The following is an 18127-nucleotide window of genomic DNA, read 5'->3' as shown; positions in this document are numbered from 1 at the left end:
GTCCATACTGAATCAATACCGTTGCTAGTCGCCAAAGTCGTACGTTTTTTTTCCCCTTCGCCCCAAGGTCCTCACAATCATCCTTATTACCAGGACAGCTGAAGAGGGCTATGTTCTGGTTCCTCTCAAACGACGAGTCTTTCACACTCGAAGGAGGGAAGTGGGTGGGCAAAAAGGATACATGTGACGAATGTGTGACAGCTCGATAAAGGGGTCAGCTAAGGCGATCAAACATGAAATATGGAATGGTGATACCCAAAATAAGAGACCCGTCAAATATACATAGAGAAGTTGCGGACAAAGATTGATATAGTGAACATGATGAAACATGGTTAAGCCAGGGTAAGTATGGGAAAGGTTGCAGGCGACGGCGTGGTTTCTCTGGAAGATGCTTCGAAACAGAGAGACCCGCGGTCAAACGAGACAAGACAGACCAAACAGAGCCAAGGATGGGACTGGAGGCCAGATCTTCAAAGGCGAGCAAGATGGGACGATAACATATGAAAGAAAAAGAAAAAAAAAACGGAGTGAAATCACGGCCGAATAGCTGGGAAGAGGATCTTTGACTCCTTATTCGCGTGAGCGTTGGTTCTTATCGCAGCGTGCGAGGTATATTGGCAACTCCGTCAATCAAAATGATAGCAGCAAAAAAGAAAAGAAAAAGGGGGTATAAGAAGATGTTTCTAGAAGAAGAGAGGCAGGGAATGTGCAGGGGAATATGGAAAGACCAGTTTTGAACCGGTCGTCTCCTTGAAGAAACCAAAAGCCGAGCCAGACAGACTTCTTAGTTTGCGGGTATTCCTTGCGTTTCATGCCGCGGTGATGGATGGCATTGAAAGCGATCTGTCTGTAGCTTATTCAGCAATCCTGATGGGGATACAGAGTTTTGAGGTCCGGGCGGTTTTGAGACGGCAATATGGAATCTCTGAAAGTCCAATCCAACTTTACGTCCCCATGGCCTGTTCCACTTTGGGTATCGAAGCTGCTTCGGCGTTCTGCATCTCACTATCGCCCTCTGGTATCCGAGAAAGCCCACCCATTCCCACTGCTGTGTTCTTGGCGAGTTGTGCCTGGTGAAGCCGCAGTTTCTCGGTGAGTTTAACAACCGTCATGTATTCATCGTGGTCCACAAATCCACCTGAATGCTGCATGAATGAAAGCAGGGTGTCTGCAGCCCTTCTTGCGTCCTCCTGAGTAGGAGAAATGGGAGACGTAGGGTTTGCGCTAAGCGGTGTGGCAATCGACCGTCCAGCGAGACTTCCACTGCTGCTACTGTGACGGAGTCGTGGTGAGGTGATTATGTGATCCATGCCAAAGTGCGAGGCGCCTACTTCATTGGCAGGCGACTCAAGGGCCGAAGAAGGTCCCGTGGACGACACATGATACTTTGGCGTCAACGAGTCCCCTGATTCTTGTTGATTTAGGTATTCGAGGTCCAAGGTTGGGAATGTCTGGCTTCTTGGTCTTTGGAAGTTGGACCCGACACCGCTTCCCGGCGGGAGCTGCCTGGCTTGATCTGCTGTAAGAAATGCTCCGGCATTAGGATCAGGCGAAAAACTGAACGATGCTGTTGGGCTAAGGGTGCTCCCAGAGAACGTTGAAGTTCCCGCATCAGTAAATGCGCTATGTAACGAGGTTGTGCTGTGTGAGCCCGAGTGCTTGTAGCTGCTTTCAGTTGAATAGTCCATGTAGGTCGCCATGTTATCCTTCTCCCCTTCGCTTCTATTTGCCGATAGTGTAGATGGAGACGTGTGTCCCGAAGGGGAGAGGGGGGAAATGGCACTTGACGGTTGTGATGTGCTCAAGGAGGGCGATCCTCGCATGCTGCTACTGATGTTGGCTTCGGAGGCACGACGAAGTAGCCTATTCGGCCCAATATTGTGTTTAAGCATGAACTTGTCCAGCCATGCTGTGCTTCCTGACTTGAGAAAATCATCTTCCGTGACACCCATGGTACTTGCAAACAAGTGCGCCTTCTCTTTGATCAGTTCGGCAGTTACTGGAACGCCTTTGCCCTGAGACTTTCGGAAAAAGTTGGTCAGAGCCTTTTCGACATCCGCGCCCTTGACTTTGTTACGCTTAATCGGAGAACTGCTGCGGTCCTCGAGATTCAGATACTTATCCCTGTGGCGCAGTACCTTGGACACGGTGCTAATAAAAGGCTGTCAGCTTAACTAGGTTCCGCAACCGACACGAACTCCCACAGATCATGACCTACCTTCTCTCCACACCGAACTGAGCTCCGATATCCGTTTGCTTGGCCGTCGGATGATCCATAGCATACTGACACATACGCCGCCGGTCCTCGTCGGTAAGTGTTTTCCTGGGCTGTGATGTTGTCTGGATAGCTGGCAGTTTGGAGTTCTTGAGCGGTGTTGTTACCGGGGGGATAGCGACGGGCGGGACAGGGTGTGAACCGTATGTTGGATTCGTCAACATGCTCGGCCAAGTCGTCGTCGTTTGGGGCATCATCAACATTGGAAGAGGAGGGTGAGAATGTTGATGAGGTTGAGGTACATGATGCTGAGGAGGCGGGGGAGGAGGCATCCTGCCTAGTGACTCGGAGGGCAGCCCATGAGAGATCGGTGGCATATAACCACCGTAGCTGCCGCCGTAGTCCGGCATGGTGGTCTGATGGTGGAATGGGTTCATATCCACCCAATTGTTGTTTCCATACGTGTTGTTGTCATGAGCGATGTGACTGCCTTGGTCCATGCCTATCGTGCCAATGATTTGATCGTGCATGCTGGCGATAGATGTGATGAGCTGAAGCAATATCGTTGGTGGGTGTTGAGATCAGTTTGTTAAAACGAGCCGCTCGGTTGAAGGGACCGAGTATACTCTCTTTCTAGCAGGAGTAGAAAGTGGTCCGTCAATATGGGGGAGCTGGTCGGGATGTCTAGGAGTCGCGGTGCATAATATGACGAGCCAATGGTTTCCAGAACGGGATCGGTAATGGGCTGGCTGGAGAGGGGTCGCAAGCCCCAAGAACGCCTGAGCGGTGCTATTGTGCCGGGGCTGCAGAAGCGTTTTGGGGGTAGGATAGCCGGGTATGGGACCGTCGAGGTGGCCGTTGAGTAGATCAACTGCACCAGGTAGGTCTTGAGAATGGGCTGGCTGGACGAAAAAGGCGGCGGGCAGCAAGCAGTGCCTCTTGTCAGGTTAATGAAGGAGCGTAGCGTAGTCGGCAGAGTCGGCTGGATGGCCCCCAACCTGATAGTGTCTGTCTGGTCTGGTATCCAACGGAGAGCTGGAGGCTAGGAGAAGCAGTCGAGGTATGTACTGTGTAAGCCCTGTCCAGATTCCTGCCGCGAGACGGTGCCGCAGCGGGCAAAGCAGCGTGACCGTCCGGTAGCCGATGAGACAAAAGGCGGATCAGTTGCTTCTTTGGGCGGCGTAAACTGCCCTATGTGTGGAGGTAGGTCGAGTGCTAATGACGCCCGGTGCTTGCTTTGGCTAGAGGACTGGATGACTGGGATGGATGGACGGGTGGATGAATGGGAATCGAGGTCCAAGTTCAGGTCGGCAGAAGGGCTCTCTCTATGGAGAAATCCGTGGTATCCAGAGCGGGCAACAGCAGCAGCAGTTGCATCGACAGCAGCCGTGGGCAGCAAACAAGGGGAGCCGTGCCAGTAGGGAGAGAGGTCGGCTGCAAGACAGACGCCGCTACGTCCGCCTAAGCAATCGGGACTCTGGAAGAGGACTGGGCTGGGTTGAGATAGGGTAAGTCGGAGAGACCAGACGCACATGAGACAGGCATGTGGGTGGTGGAGGGCAACCTGGGGCTACATCTACTAGTTATGTAGGCGAAGAAGGATGTTTGTGTATACTCGAGCAGGGGTGCAGATGAGTGGATGGGGACCTACCACTCTACCAGGCAGCCAGAAAAGAAGCTAAGAAAAATTCGCCCGGGGGGGTGTTGTATCGTACCGTGTGAGCTCGACGACGACAGGTAGGGGGGGGGGGTGGGTTAGATACAGTAGCGTATGGACCTGGACAGATATCCCCAGTGTTGATGGCTCGAGTGAGGATGTTGAGGATATGGAGAAATATAATCTCAGAAATCATGAGCTACAGATAGCGTGGGAGCCAAGCAGCAAGCTACTGGCCAAAAATCCAAGAGGGATAAATTGCGGAAAGGTAGAAGAAACCCGAGAGGAACTAGCAACCTTGATGGGGTCGGTGTTCAGTTGGTTGCTAGAGTTCCAGTGCTAAACCACTTTTACCTGAAGTCCACCCTGTCCTTTTGAAAAAGGGCTGTCGAGTGCTTGAGTGGTGCCGGTGCTTTGCGGCAGAGAACGAGGGCTTCCAGGTTGTCCTGTCCGAGTCTGCTCCCCATGTCCAGATTGGACGGGAGCGAGAGGGACTCATCGGGGACGGGCTCGACATGGGCAGAGAGACAGAGAGAGAAATGACGGATATGGACAGGGGCATGGGGCCATTGTGAAGAACAGAAAAAAAAAACAAAAAAAAAGGTCATCCATACCATTCCGAATCCAGACTATTATCGACAAGGGCGACAAGGGCCGATGGAGAGTGCCAACCGTAACCTCATCAACCGGAAGCTTGTAGAGAGTGGTCCATCGATGGACACCACCTCATACCTCTACCTACCTACCAATACCACCAGCAAGACACGCCGTGGGCCTGGCTTTACCCTATCGTGAGCAGCCCTGGAAGCCCTGGAAGCCCTGGAGATGATCGTTGAAGGCGGGTTTCAGAATAATAACGGCAATGATAACAAGTTGCCTTTTCGAGCACACATGACGAATGGGAGTCGACAACCATGAGCCGTGAAATTCCCGCTAGTCCCTCTGCCGAGCTTAGTGTAGGTAGTGGAGTAGGCAGCGCTTGTGTTGAAACTGACTCTTGTAGACCTGGACGTCCGTGACGCTTCAATGGGGACGGAAGCAACTGAAAGACGAATTTCTGGAGGTATCCAGTACCAGCTGCCGGCTTCGACCACTTGACAGGAGACGAAGTGGGAGACATGGAAGCTAACCTCGACGGGGATGGCGGGAACTGCCCGGATGAGAAGGCGGCCGGGCGCCAGAAGCTGCTGCAGTGAAGCAAAGCAGAAGAAGACTGGAACGAGGCCAAACAACGGGACGATCCAATGTCTTACGGTTGAGCATGAGCTATTCCTCAAAAGACTGAGACACGGCGGTGGCCGAGTGGAAAGGAAAGGGCCGCGTGCTAGGAAAATTGCAAGTGGAAGGCACCACCACCACGGTCCACCAGAGCAATCCTCATGATCATTGTACCAGGTACTTTCAAACGTCTGTCATAGGCAGTCGCATGGCAGCAATGGGCAATTCGCAAGTCAGTAGCATGGGGGTGGCCGGTCAAGGTACTCGGTACCACCACACCCATTGTCACACTGGCTCGTTACGGTAATTGCAGGTAGAGAATGTATGTATGTAGGTATGTTCCTTCCAGACCGGCATGGAAGCAACTGACAACCTCAGGAACGGGCGGAAACATGATGAATTCTGGGCCAAAAGAAATTCAGAGACATTCGATGCGTTCCTTGACAGGCCGACCGTCGACCACAATGGCTCCGTCCAGTGGCTCTCAATGGCTCCAAATGGGTTCCCCGCCAAGGGCGCTGAGACAATCCGTCTTGCAGAAGTCAATGACTTTGACTTAGCGTGGAGCAGAACTTGAGAAGATCATTGTCAATACACGTCGTTGTCGTGCTGTCGCAAATCTCACTCGACGGACAAGCGACCTCGTGTGCAGATAGTACCTCCAGAATCTCGACTACGTAGGTAGGTATGCGGGACAAAGTCGCGCTCCAGAGGTGCGAATCAGAGTCGTGAATGAGCCATCTCGACGATGCTTGGCTGATTTTCGGGATCGCAGAGTATGGCGTGTATGGTGTAATTGTCATCTGGTCGATACCACTCGATACCACCAGAGGTAATCAATCCCATTCCTGGCTGCAGCCCGTGCCTGTTGTGGTAACAAGCGAGTGGTTGTGGAAGCTCGGGTAGGTCCAAAGGTCTGTGTGCCGACTGCGGACTGTACTGCGACCTGCGAGCCGTTCCTGCCTGCATTGGCCTACACTACCTTGCCCTGCTGAGCAAGGATGGACCGTCAGGACAAGAGTGGAGTCTACTGAATGTGGAGCGGGCAGGGTCCGTCGGAGTAGTGTACACTACATCTGCCACTGCAGCACGCAGGCATGAATGCAAGTACCTTTTTCACAGGTACATCATGCCTCCCGGTACAAAGGCGGTCGCTTCAAAGGGCCCGCGTTGGAACCTTGTCAAAGCGAGCAGGAACAGACGGTTGGGGACGACCAAGCTCTCTCATAAGGCGGTTCCTGAACTACACCCAGACGGGACTCCGAGTTCAGGTACAGAAATGTCGACTGCAACATTTCAATCGCATCTCATCTTTCGTTTTCGTCATGGGATCTGCTCCAAGTCTCCCAGACCAAGACCGCCAAAACTCAAATTCTCGACTGATTGACCCGCAACCTCCAGTCTGCAACGTCAAGATCGGAAATGGATTCTTGTCGACTCCACCGTGGCCGGACGGCCGCTAGGCTAGAGACGCCGGGAGATGCTGATCTTGCCCACAAGCATGCTGCTCGTCAGCATCAGCAAGCATTCAGTTTCCAAGTCATTTCGGGATTGAGGCTATCGACAAGGCGAGGGTGCGAACCCGCGGATCTAGGGCCGCCTAGGCCACGCTTGCAAGAAATTGCCTACGTGGGTAGTGGAAATGTTGGTTTGTTCAGCTGATGGACATGGAGCGAGTGGACGGAACTGGGTCGCACGCCGGAGTTTTTCCTTGTCTTGTCTGCTTGTCTCGTCTACGCGGATGAAACAATGGCATTGTTCAATCCCACGGCAGAGAGCACCGCCCACACCCACATGCCCTGCTCTCACCTTTTTTTTTTTTTTTTTTGTTTTTTTTTTTTTTTTTGCTATTGGCTGACTGGGCGGCGGATTGGAGGCTTGTAGGTGGAAAGGGCCTCAATTCCCACCACCAGTACCCGAATGATAATGGAACGGCTGATTGCAGTCCATTTTGACCCTTTTCCCTTGTACCTGGGACTGGCTACCGCCCTACCCTTCAGGCTTGTCGTCATCAACGGCTCCTGGGCAAGGCAGTGATACTTACACCACAGCCGGCGACAGATGGATGGACGGCTAGCCGCATAACCCGCATTCCTTCCCATCAAGCAAGAGGATGTTCTTTCTGGACCTCACTTTGAAGTTGCTATGTATGCTAAACAAAAGCAGACGTCAGGAGATTTCAGCTGCGGCAGGGGGTCGTCCCAGCTATAAGTTTAAAAGCAAAGCGTGCATGAGGTTGCTGGGAATAGAACACCCACGCCTCCAAAAACTGCCAAAACCCAATAGCGGCCCATGAGCAGGCATTTTATTTCCCATTGGACCCAAATGCTACCACCCGACTGCGCCCAAACTCCTCTTGAGTTATGGAGTCCAATGAAATGGACTGTCCCCTGGCTCCTGAAATCATTCGGGCTGTACAGTCAATGGAGAGTTGGAGACTGGAGAAAGCGGGAGCTCCCAGGCCGCAGCTCGCAGCTTCCCAGCTTCTTTCCCAGCTACACTGCCCTGGGCTGCCAGTCCGGCTTGGCCACCCAGAGTTCCTTCCTCATCTGTCTCTGGTTCAAGCCAGCGGCATCGAGCCATCAGTTGGATCGTACCATGTACTTGCCAGGTTAGACTGGCAGTTACCCGTCACGGTCTTCAAGCTCACTACCGTTACCACCGTTCAAAGGAGTTGGCTGGAAGTCTTTCCGAATTCCTATTCGTCAGGTGCCACTGGCTGCTTCCATATCAATCGCTACCTTAAGTATCCTACTACTGTGTAAACAAGATAATTTCCCCGCAAAGATCTCGACGCCCCTTCCCCAAGTTTGTCTCTATCTCCATCATTCTCCTCCTTACAATCTCAATCGGGTCGATCGTTCTCTTTCTGAACGACGCTATGGATGCTACACCAACTCTCCAGGCTTACCACCACCCGATGGCTAGTTTCTTCGGGTTCCAGCAGATTACATAGCGCAAGGAAGAAGATGAAGAGGCCGTTGAAGTTGGAAGAATTGGACCGCCGCCGCTGCGATATTTCGATATTCTGACAGCCGTGAGCCGCCAACTACCAAACTGGGAGGGGAGAGTCGATAATTGATTGTTATTGACAGTTGACAAAGACCCCGAGATCAAGACTTTGGGCTGGTCAACGGCCAGTCATTGTCAGTCACTACCACCACGGGGAGGAGCATTTCAATATCTTGATCGTGGATAATTAAAAGAAGAAAAAAGAGAGGCCCATGTCATGTGGGACAGGGGTTAATATTTAGCATCGAGGTCCAACACGAGCCTACAACCCGCGACTGAACACTCACAAACGATGCCGCGAGATGCGATACCTGATTGCGTCAAGTTCAAGGGCTCAAGCCGCGTCAAGCTCCAAGATACCATGGCCTAATCTCTCCAGCACGACATATGGAAAGGGAGCAATCAAAAGGCGGAAGCCTTCTCCAGCGACGTAACATTCAGCGTTGTTACCGTAGGAAAATCCCGAGGCTTCCGGGGGGTCTCCTCGAGTCCCCCGATCCCTTCACGTCTGTCTATGCCCGTGGTCCATGACTCCATGTGGGTGGGCAGGATGGCAGAATGGCACCGCTCCCACACATCGCTCCGGTTACCAACAAGCGAGGCTGTCGTCGTGGCCGCTCCATGGATTTGCTACGGACCGCCTTGGCAGTCGCAATCGTCCTCTCTTCTGTTGGCTTTGGCTTTTACCGTTTGTTGCCGTTGGCCGTGCAATTCCTTTCATCTTTGTGCGGTCGTGTCGAAGGGCCAACAGATCTCTCGAGACGGTCGTCGAGATGGGAAGTCCTCCAACAATCGCAGAGAACCATATACAGTATGGATTCGTCATTGGGTATACATCCAGCTTCAGCCAGACCCTCCCCTGTCGCCATTGGGCAGAAAAGGTAAGGTCCAAGCGAAGCGTCGACGGCTAACATCCCACTGGTCAGCCGCTCTCAATGCCTGACATCTCCATTCCACCAGGAAAGCTGCCTAGGATATGCTCAAGACGCAGCATCAAGCTTCCTTCCAAAACAGGCCTAGTGCAGAAGATCAGGACGAATGGTGCGCGCCGATTGTCTTCTAAAAAGCCAGAGTCCAGCAGCCCTTCTGGTCAGCGACAGGACCAACGGGTGCGATCATTTGGGATCTGACATTGGTGAGAGACTGAAAATTCATAATGTGGCTCCGTACAACGGATGAACCGCCGAGGCCATACGTACTGCGAAGCAGAAAGCCGTCAAGACAGATCAGCAACATAAACCGGGCGTATAGATATGTTCGACGTGATGGAACAAGAGGTTCTGTTGCGAAGCCGAAAGGCAGTTTTCAGCCCGCACGCAGAAAAAGAGCCACAATGCCACAGCGGAACCTACAGCCGAAGACTTTACTCGCTTCAGCAACAACACGGGCCGGCGCAAATCCCTCCAAATTTCTGACGCTGTATTGGCCAGGCCGTTCACACTGCCGCATCCTTCATGGCGCCCGTGATCCTCTCTCCTCGAGCCCAATTGGACCCCACCCCCGTGTCTGAGCAACAAGAGAACTAATTGTATGGTCTCCTCGTTGAGCCTCTACAGCCGTGTCTTTGGTCTTGAAAGTGGCAGCACGCCTCTCTTACGCTTTCACAGCAAAGAAAAGCATGGGGAGGCGAACCAAGCATTCACTGGACTCCATAGGAGTTCCGTGTGCTGTAAAAACCCACACTTGTGTGTAGCAAAAAGCAAAATGCTGCATGTGAGCCTCCTCAAAACAGCCCGCCTTATTGTCAAAGGTTCGGTTCTCCCCCACGCCGTCAATCTGTCCTCGCTGCTCTTTTCAGGGGAAATTTGGGCCAAGCTTCGCCTGGACCTCTGCTTTCGGTTCCCATAGCTCTCTCTGACTATCTACTTGTGTCTCGCGGGTGCAAATATGACCCTGGACTGCGAATTTGGCTTCGGCTTTCCTGCTTTTAGGACAGCCGCGTCTAGCGCCTCTCGAGACCCTGGAACTGAACGTCGATCAGAGCGAGTCACGAGTCAATGTGGACAAGAAAGAAAAGGACGACTTTCCCAGATTTGAAGCGCCATTATCGCGTGGATAAGGCAGTGTTTTCTGCGGGGTCTCGGCGACCCCTTCAAGAACCATACGTACCTCGGCGGCAAGAGGAGCATTCTGAAAGGTCGGAGAGGGGTGGGCGTGGTCAGCAGCATCGCATTTTTTTTTTTTCACTCCTCCGCATACATTCAGTCGTTGTTCAAATGGCTCTCAAGAGCGTGGAGGTTCCCATTCACAGGTGGGGTCGTATAGTTCTGACCCTACCATTCACTAAAGGACACAGTTGTCTCTCACAAGGTATTCGCTCGCTCTGTATCCCTCATGGTTCTAATAACGCACTAAGGTGTCGAGGCGAGGCCCAATGGTAATTTTTCTTCACAGTCATGCGACCCATTGGCGTCCTCTCTGAGCCGAAGATGTGGTGATGGAGCAAGAAACCCTCACGTCTTGATCATCACGTTACCGGGTAGCGCCATGCATGGCACAAGGTCTATCCGAAAGCTGCTGGACCGGACCGCCATTCGGCATAGCGAAGCATTTGTGGGGTCCTAGCCGATGGACTATATACTATGTACGTATGTACATGGCGCCCACAAGAAAACCCTCAACTTCCTTGCGCTCTACACTACCGGCAAAAGATAGGTTCCCGGGGGTTCTTGCCCTATTCCACAGCTGCCGCCGACCTGCGTCAAGGGACAAAGACTGAGAGAATTTTGTCCTCGGGATCAGATCATCTGCACCTCCTCCGTCATCACGCCTGAAAGACAATGGCGCCCAAACGTCCAGATATCGGCCTCAACCACTATATCTGATAATTGAAGGACTGCAGACATATGTACACCCGTCATACGCGGATGCCTCCTTCAAGCGGCGCGTTGGGTGTTAAGCGCCGGCCGGCCGCGGAAGCGACTTCATCTGCCGGGTTGCCGTTGCAATGCATTTCGACCCTGGGAGACCCTAGGGGTCGATCTGAAGTTCCCGTAAGCGGTAAGGAAAGTAAATTCGGAAAAAAATGTAATGAAAAATGTCAATCTTTTACCAGTTTTCACATCACATGACTTTTTTTGGCCACTTATTTTGCTGACCAAAAGACAACTTAAAAGATGGCGTCAAGAAGGCATCATGACTGAATGTGAACAAAGAGCTGACGACGGCCAGGGTATGAGGTAAGTAGGTCAATGTGTAGAGTTATGGCTGATCAACTGCAGTGGCATATGGTATACATAGTAGAGTCTGGGCAAGTGCACGGACCCGTGCACGAATCATTTCCGGAATTTCGGTAAGGAAAAGTGTAAGGAAATGAAAGAATGCTAACTGGCGGAAAATTTCGACCCCTAGAGGACCCCAACCAGACCAGAGATCGTCTTGCCTTCCCCAGCAGCGAAAACAACAGGCCTCTTCCCTACCTTCCTTTCCCTCTACTGCGTACCGACACCACCGTCCTGGGTTCGCTGCAGAACCTTTTTGCTCTGGAGGTACCAACTACAACTACCAAGCCGTTGCAGCGGTCCTCCATCCCAGGGTGCTGTTGGTCCTTGCTCTTGGGGTTGTTCGGAGTGCATATGGAATGCATGGATAGGGGGTGGAAGTGAAGGGAAAGGTGACCGCAGATCATAAGGCCAGTCTGTTCATAACTCTAAACTGTTTACATTACCCCTATCCCGTCCCCGTCTGCCCTGCCCTGTCCTGCCAACTCACATACTACCTCAATACATGTATGTACGAACGCATGCATGCACTTTAGACTCTGAGCCACTCACTCATTCCCTACCACTTACCATTTCTGCACACCACACTTGACGATATCCCTACCGTATCCGGGCACGATACTGTCCAAGTAGGGAACTTTCGAGACTAAGTGGCAGCATAGACAATACTACCTGGAATACTGCCTCGTTGGAACAAACCACTCTCGACGAAGCAACAGTGACTAGGTCTGGATTTCAGGCCAACGGAGACGAGCTGTAGCGCCAGCGCACTAAGAGCCGCAGTTTGGTTCGCTTGATGACTTTGAATCGTGCGATATCGGTCTTGTGTTTACGTACCTGTCCGCTTGCCCCTTTTACCCCTAAAGCAAATCTATAATGCGGCTGGAACTGGGAAGTGGTGTCACAGTTACTATCATCACCACACACACACACATCCCCCCCTTTATACATGCATGCACAACATACGGTAGGGGGGTGGCACACACACACACACACACACACACACACACACACACATACACATTACACGCCGCCCCTTTTTCGGCAGTCAAGTCTTCTCTCTGTACAACACAGTTTGACCAGCGTTTCTGTTGCTTACAAACTACCAACAAAAAAGGAGTTAGGGAGAGGTCCAAGTTGAGCAAGCTCGTGACAAGCCAACAGTATCCCAGAGCCCAAGTCGGGTACATTCCACTCACATTCCGTGCAGTTAACGACATTGATACTTCTAGCGGGAACGAGAACGCCGATTTCTACGTGAGGAAATGGGAAGATGAGACCTGGACACTGGGGTGATACTCGCTTGCTGAGTGCCCTGGGAGTTTGCGAAGTTGGGGGGTGGAGTTCTGTATGTAGTCTGGATCATGATCAACCAATTTGCTACAATACGAGAGCTGGTTATGAGATGAGATGGGACGTCAGATCTGACCATTGGAAACTGGAGAAGATTGCAGCTTGACAGTCATTTTCTTTAGCTCTGTCTGGCTACTGGTACAAGGATAGATGTAGACAGAGAGGGTTACAGTGTCAGTCAGTGAGTGTCATTGATAATTTGAGGATGACTGATGACTTGTGAAGTTGATGAACCCAAATGGCTGAGTGGTTAATACGCCAATCACGTACAGAGAAGTTTGACTTGATCGACAAACCCGTAATTTACTTCCTTCTTTGCTTTGCGTTGAGGGTCTTTAGTGGTCTAACCTGTAAGCCAGATTTATCATCGTGTAGACAATTTCAACATGACTCTCAAACGGTCATTGAACATCGGAAACAACATCTTGGTATGAGGTTGTGAGATACCCAAGGGGTAGAGGCAAACACCACGACACCTTGTTGAGCGAAGGCTTGGTTGCGTGAATGTCTAGACAAACCCAAAACTTACAAAGAGTAAACAAGTTGGGGCGAATGACATGGTAATGATTGTCTTTATCGTTAGGTGACTATAAGTCCAGTATCTTCATGAACAGGCATAAACGTCTGTAGTGGCGTATAGTCTTTGAATGAATACCTCTGTTCATCATGCTGGAAAGGAGAGCAAAATGATCGTTACATGGTGATGTTGTCGCGCGCAATCTTCGTCATGCAAAATCTAGTGTGCAGTGGGGTGTAATGGAAGAGATGAATCCTCGCCATGGCTTAAGGGAGACACGGTTCAACTTGGGATCAGCGCCATTTATCAATCACTTGGTCTTCATTCAGAGTTGGAAAACCTGTTAGTTCTTCAGTTGGTTTGCTTTACCAGGAGAGAGAACTTCTCAAACATGTGAGTTTACAGCGAGTTGGGCTATATCACAGCAAGGCATGAGAACAAGAAAACACAACAGACAACAACAACATCATCATCATCATCATCATCATCATCATCATCATCACTGGATAATCACAACCAAAGTCCGCTGCAAAATCACTCACGTATACATCAGGGGGCTAGAATGGGTCAGATGCTAATGTTGAACACGGCATCTTGCATGGATGGGAGGCGTAACATGTACTGTGGACACTCCCTCATTGACACTCATACAAACCCAAATGGCATGCCACAAACACACAGCGGGTATCATTCGAAGTAAACAGTGAGTCCTTTTCTTTCTGTGGATCAAACCTTTATTACAACGCCCAAACACAACCTTAAACCATACAATACGTTGCACAATCTAGACACCAAGTCCGGCTCCCTCGCTTCTCTCACAAATACCCCGGTGAAGAATTTGGGGAAGGGACGACGAGGATTTTTCGTCCCCCACCAAGCTAGCACGCACCCTGCACTTTATGACTCACCCCATGCTGATCATATGGAAAGAGCAAGTGAGAGAAGATCAGCATGTAACTTGAGGTAGGATGGAAGCAAAGGTGACACTGCTGTGGCACTCTTTCTTGAAAGAAGCAAATTCACAGACTTGGGAAACACGTGCCCACCAATGCCCTCGAATGGGAGGTACGTTTGACGTTACTGAGAGGCCAGGGAAGGTGCGTGAAGACTGCCTGCAAGGAAAACAGATGTTTGTACCATCATGATGGCGGGAAGCTACAGATCGAGTCGACTCGTAGTGAATTAAGAGGGAAGGAGCGGTGAGAGACAGGACGATTCTGCTTTGAGTTGGGTTGGGGGAGAATGAAACGGGAATGGAACAAATATCAAAGGAACTTGAAAGAGAACATCGACTATAGAGGAAACGGGGGACGAAGGCTCGAGTGTCACGAACTGAGTTTTGTCGATGACATGGAAGGTGAAAGATCGACTTCAACACGTACATAAAACTTGCGACTAGTTTGACTAGGAATAGTTATCAAGAGAATGGCAGCATGACGTTAGACGTTGGAGTATCGGCTTGAGATTCTCTAACTAAATGCACTCAACATCAACCGACATACACACACGGTCGTGTACGATCTCCCGGTAAACTAGCGAGCCAGTTATTGACACATTCTGGTGTTTGAATCGATATTCATGTGAGAATTGGATACAAACATGTATCAAACCGTTCTGTAAACCATCAAGAAGGTAACGAACAATCTGCTTACAACTTGTTCACAAGAGAACTCGCGTTTGACTTGGCAGGCTTTTAGAGATGCTTAGACCTCGGTTCCTCAATGACTTCTTAGAACTCTTCACTTCCCGGTCCCCACCCACCTTCTCATGACGATCAGAGGATGGTGATATGATATATATACATAGAATGGGAAAAAGAGGGGGAAAAAAAACATGAAATAAAGTAAAAAGTTACGCTAATTGTGGGCACAAACACAGCACAAAGAAAAGACTTGAGAAGTTATCCGGCCCATTGGTCATTTGAGCACATCCGGTTACGACTGTTTTGCAGAGGTTGGAAAAATTACCCAGACTCGCTGTTCTGCCTAGTGGTTCGTTTCTGACGAACTTTAGTCACTCGGAAGAACCACGAAGGTAACCTGATAGAGTCAGGAAAAGTGTTGTATTAGCCAAGTACGCACAGTCTTGTTTGTACAATAGCGTCCATCTCATTACTCTTGGAAAACGTATAGAGAACGGGCATGGGAAATGAGTTGAAACAGAAAAGGAAAAGGGTAACGGAAAGCTGTCACTTGTCTTTATAGAGTCAGCCCTTGTCACCATTCCAGGATTTTCTAGGACATCTCGCTCTCCCCCTCCTCTACCCACCCCCCCAATGATCAACATAAGCCTGAAAGTGATCTTTTGGGCCTGGCTGTAGCCAGCACCAGAAACCCAGTCTTATACAGGGTAATCTCAACCTTTAAAAAAAAAGTAGGTATATACGTGATTTCATTACCGTCGTGACCTTGGCTCTCTAGATCTAATCCTAGCCAATATCCTATATAGCAGCCTTTTTGATCCCTTCATTCGTCTCGGACCCTTCCCCTCCTTTTTAACACTTTCACCAGCCTCGGGTCTCTTCACATTGTCCACAACTTGTGTCAATGGACAACCGCGCGTATAGTAGTGGAAGAAGCAATTTGGCTTCCCGTTCGGCACTTAAAGACCGAGTAAGCTCCTTCTATCGACCCCTTGGTTTATACTTACCATACCGTGCGCCATAGCAAGCGATCGAGCCCACATGAAAGTCTGCGTACGGCTCGAAGGTGCGTTGTCGATCAGGTATCGGTCAGTGTACGTGCGTTACCCGGGCCACCGTCCGTATTGTGAGTGTCTCGTCTCGTAAAAACCACAGCACATCTTTAAGAATCCTCTCCACGAAAATTCTTTATCGCTTGACGATGGTGACTGTTTTCATCCATTAGTCACAACCCTTCCAGCAGAAAAACATCCAAAGACATACCGATATCTTCATCAGCCAATTCGTGGCTGAGACCAACACGCTGAGGCTGATGCTTGACGGACTTGCCGTAAACAATAGCAACCTTGAACTGATCCACGATGGTTTTGTGAATAGTGTTACACTGCGGTTCATCAGCTGTTAGCTCACCTCATTCTCACCCCAGATGTTTCTTTTGCTCAATCAGGTGCATCAAAACAAAGGAAAACGAGAAAAAAACAAAAACAAAAGAGAAAAAAAACTTACGAAATCCTCAACCGTGCACCTATTGCTCCTCAACACAACGGGAGCCGAATAATCCGGCATCTTGCCCTTCGGCTTGGTATACACGCGCACGAGCTTAAGCTTCTCCCACATGGCCTCCATCAACTCGTCAATGTTCCAGCCGTGCTCAGAACTGATGGGGACCGAATTGGGAATACGGTACAGCAAGTCGAGCTCCTCGATACTGATGGCGTCGATCTTGTTGAGGACGTAAATAACAGGGATGTAGGAGCGCGACTTGGCCTCGAGCACGTCGATCAAATCATCAATAGTGGCGTCGCAGCGGATGGCGATATCGGCCGACGAGATCTTGTACTCGCTCATGACGGCGCGGATCTCGTCGTTGTCGATGTGTGTGAGCGGTACCGTGCTGGTGATGTTCAGGCCACCCTTGTCCTTCTTCTTGAACGTGATGTTGGGCGGCTCCTTGTTGATGCGGATGCCGAAGCCCTCCAGCTCGGCCTCGATGACGCGCTTGTCCGTCAGCGGCTTGTTAACGTCCAGCACGATGAAGATAAGATGGCACGTCTTGGCGACGGCGATGACCTGACGACCACGACCACGGCCGTCCTTGGCGCCCTCAATAATACCAGGCAAATCGATGATTTGTAGTGGGGCACCTGTATGTATGCAAAATGTCAGTTCAACCTGGACCTTGTTTGTAACGCTCCGGAGGATGAGAAGATGAAGAAAAAGGGCTGCCCACCGTTGTAGGTAACCTGACCCGGCACACTCGTAAGCGTGGTGAACTCGTACGCGGCCGCCTCAGAGTGCTGGCCCGTCAGTCTGCTCATCAGCGTACTCTTTCCGACCGAGGGGAAACCGATGAAACCAATCGAGGCCACACCGGTTCTGGCGACGTCGAAACCAGCACCACCGCCGCCACCGCCGCCGCCCGAGGGCGTGAGCAGCTCACGCTTGAGCTTGGCGAGCTTTGCCTTCAGCTGTCCGATATGGTAGGATGTCGCCTTGTTCTTTTGAGTTCGGGCCATCTATCGAAGGGGGAAAGAAACATATCGTTAGCCGAGGTCCGTCCTTGTTGCGTCGTTTCGTTCATCTTCGAGGGGGGAATCCGTTGGTAGTGTCTCATCGTCCAGGTCGCGCGCCTCCAGCTCCAGTGCCATGGCCTGAACAGCCTCTGTGTCTGCCTGCATCTGTGTCGCGGGGGCCAGCGCATCTTGGTCTCTGACCTGTCCAACTTCCTGTCCTCTCTCGGGGGTGTCGTATCGCATCGGGGCTCGGAGAGATCGAAAATCGGGGGCTGTCGGGGGCAGTTAAAACTCACTTCGGCCTCGATCTCTTTGATCTGTCATGGTGCGGCGGTCGCATTAGTTCCTTGTTCCAACATGTTCTCTAATGGGGAATGCGAGAGGGCGATATACGTACCTTATCCACCGTGGTCGACATGATTGCTAGCTCTCACACGATGGCGTATCTGTATTATGGATTGGCGACTATGATTGCTCGGTCGTGGCAGGACAGAGCGCGGTTCAGTGTTTTCCAACCTGGAAGTTGATGATGATCTTGATTGTTTCTTGGGAATTTTGAAGGTGGGGCAAATTTCATAGTTTCAGCGCCGCGCCGATGCGGTTAAAATCGCCGCAGCGCGGGCGGACCTGCGGACAGTGCACACACACAGGCCCACGGAAGCTCCAAGTTCCTTTCGGTTCCCTTCCTCAAGAGTCAACGCCCCTAGGCGGCCGGGCTTGGCCTTGGCGCCGGCGTTCCATTCCATGTTCCTTAATCCTTCCCCCAAAGCTCCGTACCT

The 18127-nt window shown here is 51.1% G+C and overlaps 3 protein-coding genes and 1 non-coding gene across 4 annotated transcripts; 2 read left to right on the top strand and 2 right to left on the bottom strand.

Annotated features, from left to right (window-relative positions):
* Window positions 1-666: 666 nt before the first annotated feature.
* On the bottom strand, window positions 667-3714 carry NCU00392 (hypothetical protein). The gene is made up of 2 exons (XM_952185.2): window positions 2219-3714; window positions 667-2151 (listed from the first exon to the last, which is right to left on the bottom strand). Exons 1-2 carry the CDS (start codon window positions 2743-2745, stop codon window positions 945-947), a joined length of 1734 nt encoding a protein of 577 aa, XP_957278.1. The 5' UTR covers window positions 2746-3714; the 3' UTR covers window positions 667-944.
* Window positions 3715-7415: 3701 nt separating this feature from the next.
* Window positions 7416-8018, top strand: NCU00391 (hypothetical protein; the record flags this gene model as incomplete). Its single annotated transcript, XM_952184.1, has 2 exons — window positions 7416-7701; window positions 7996-8018. The coding sequence occupies 2 exons, from the start codon at window positions 7416-7418 to the stop codon at window positions 8016-8018; spliced, it is 309 nt and encodes a 102-aa protein (XP_957277.1).
* Window positions 8019-10846: 2828 nt separating this feature from the next.
* Window positions 10847-11773, top strand: NCU14120. The gene is made up of 3 exons (XR_897860.1): window positions 10847-11129; window positions 11219-11281; window positions 11454-11773. It is a non-coding gene; the product is annotated as a ncrg152 (non-coding RNA).
* Window positions 11774-15540: 3767 nt separating this feature from the next.
* On the bottom strand, window positions 15541-17913 carry NCU00389 (developmentally regulated GTP-binding protein 1). Its single transcript, XM_952182.3, has 6 exons — window positions 17746-17913; window positions 17645-17665; window positions 17066-17351; window positions 16342-16979; window positions 16099-16219; window positions 15541-16043 (listed from the first exon to the last, which is right to left on the bottom strand). The coding sequence occupies exons 1-6, from the start codon at window positions 17764-17766 to the stop codon at window positions 16024-16026; spliced, it is 1107 nt and encodes a 368-aa protein (XP_957275.3). The 5' UTR covers window positions 17767-17913; the 3' UTR covers window positions 15541-16023.
* Between the last annotated feature and the right edge of the window lie 214 nt (window positions 17914-18127).

This window comes from Neurospora crassa, linkage group III (genome assembly GCF_000182925.2).
Source record: "Neurospora crassa OR74A linkage group III, whole genome shotgun sequence".
Classification (NCBI taxonomy): Eukaryota; Fungi; Ascomycota; class Sordariomycetes; order Sordariales; family Sordariaceae; genus Neurospora; species Neurospora crassa.
Note: the sequence above shows the minus strand (reverse complement) of the source record. Positions and strands in the feature narration are given on the sequence as shown.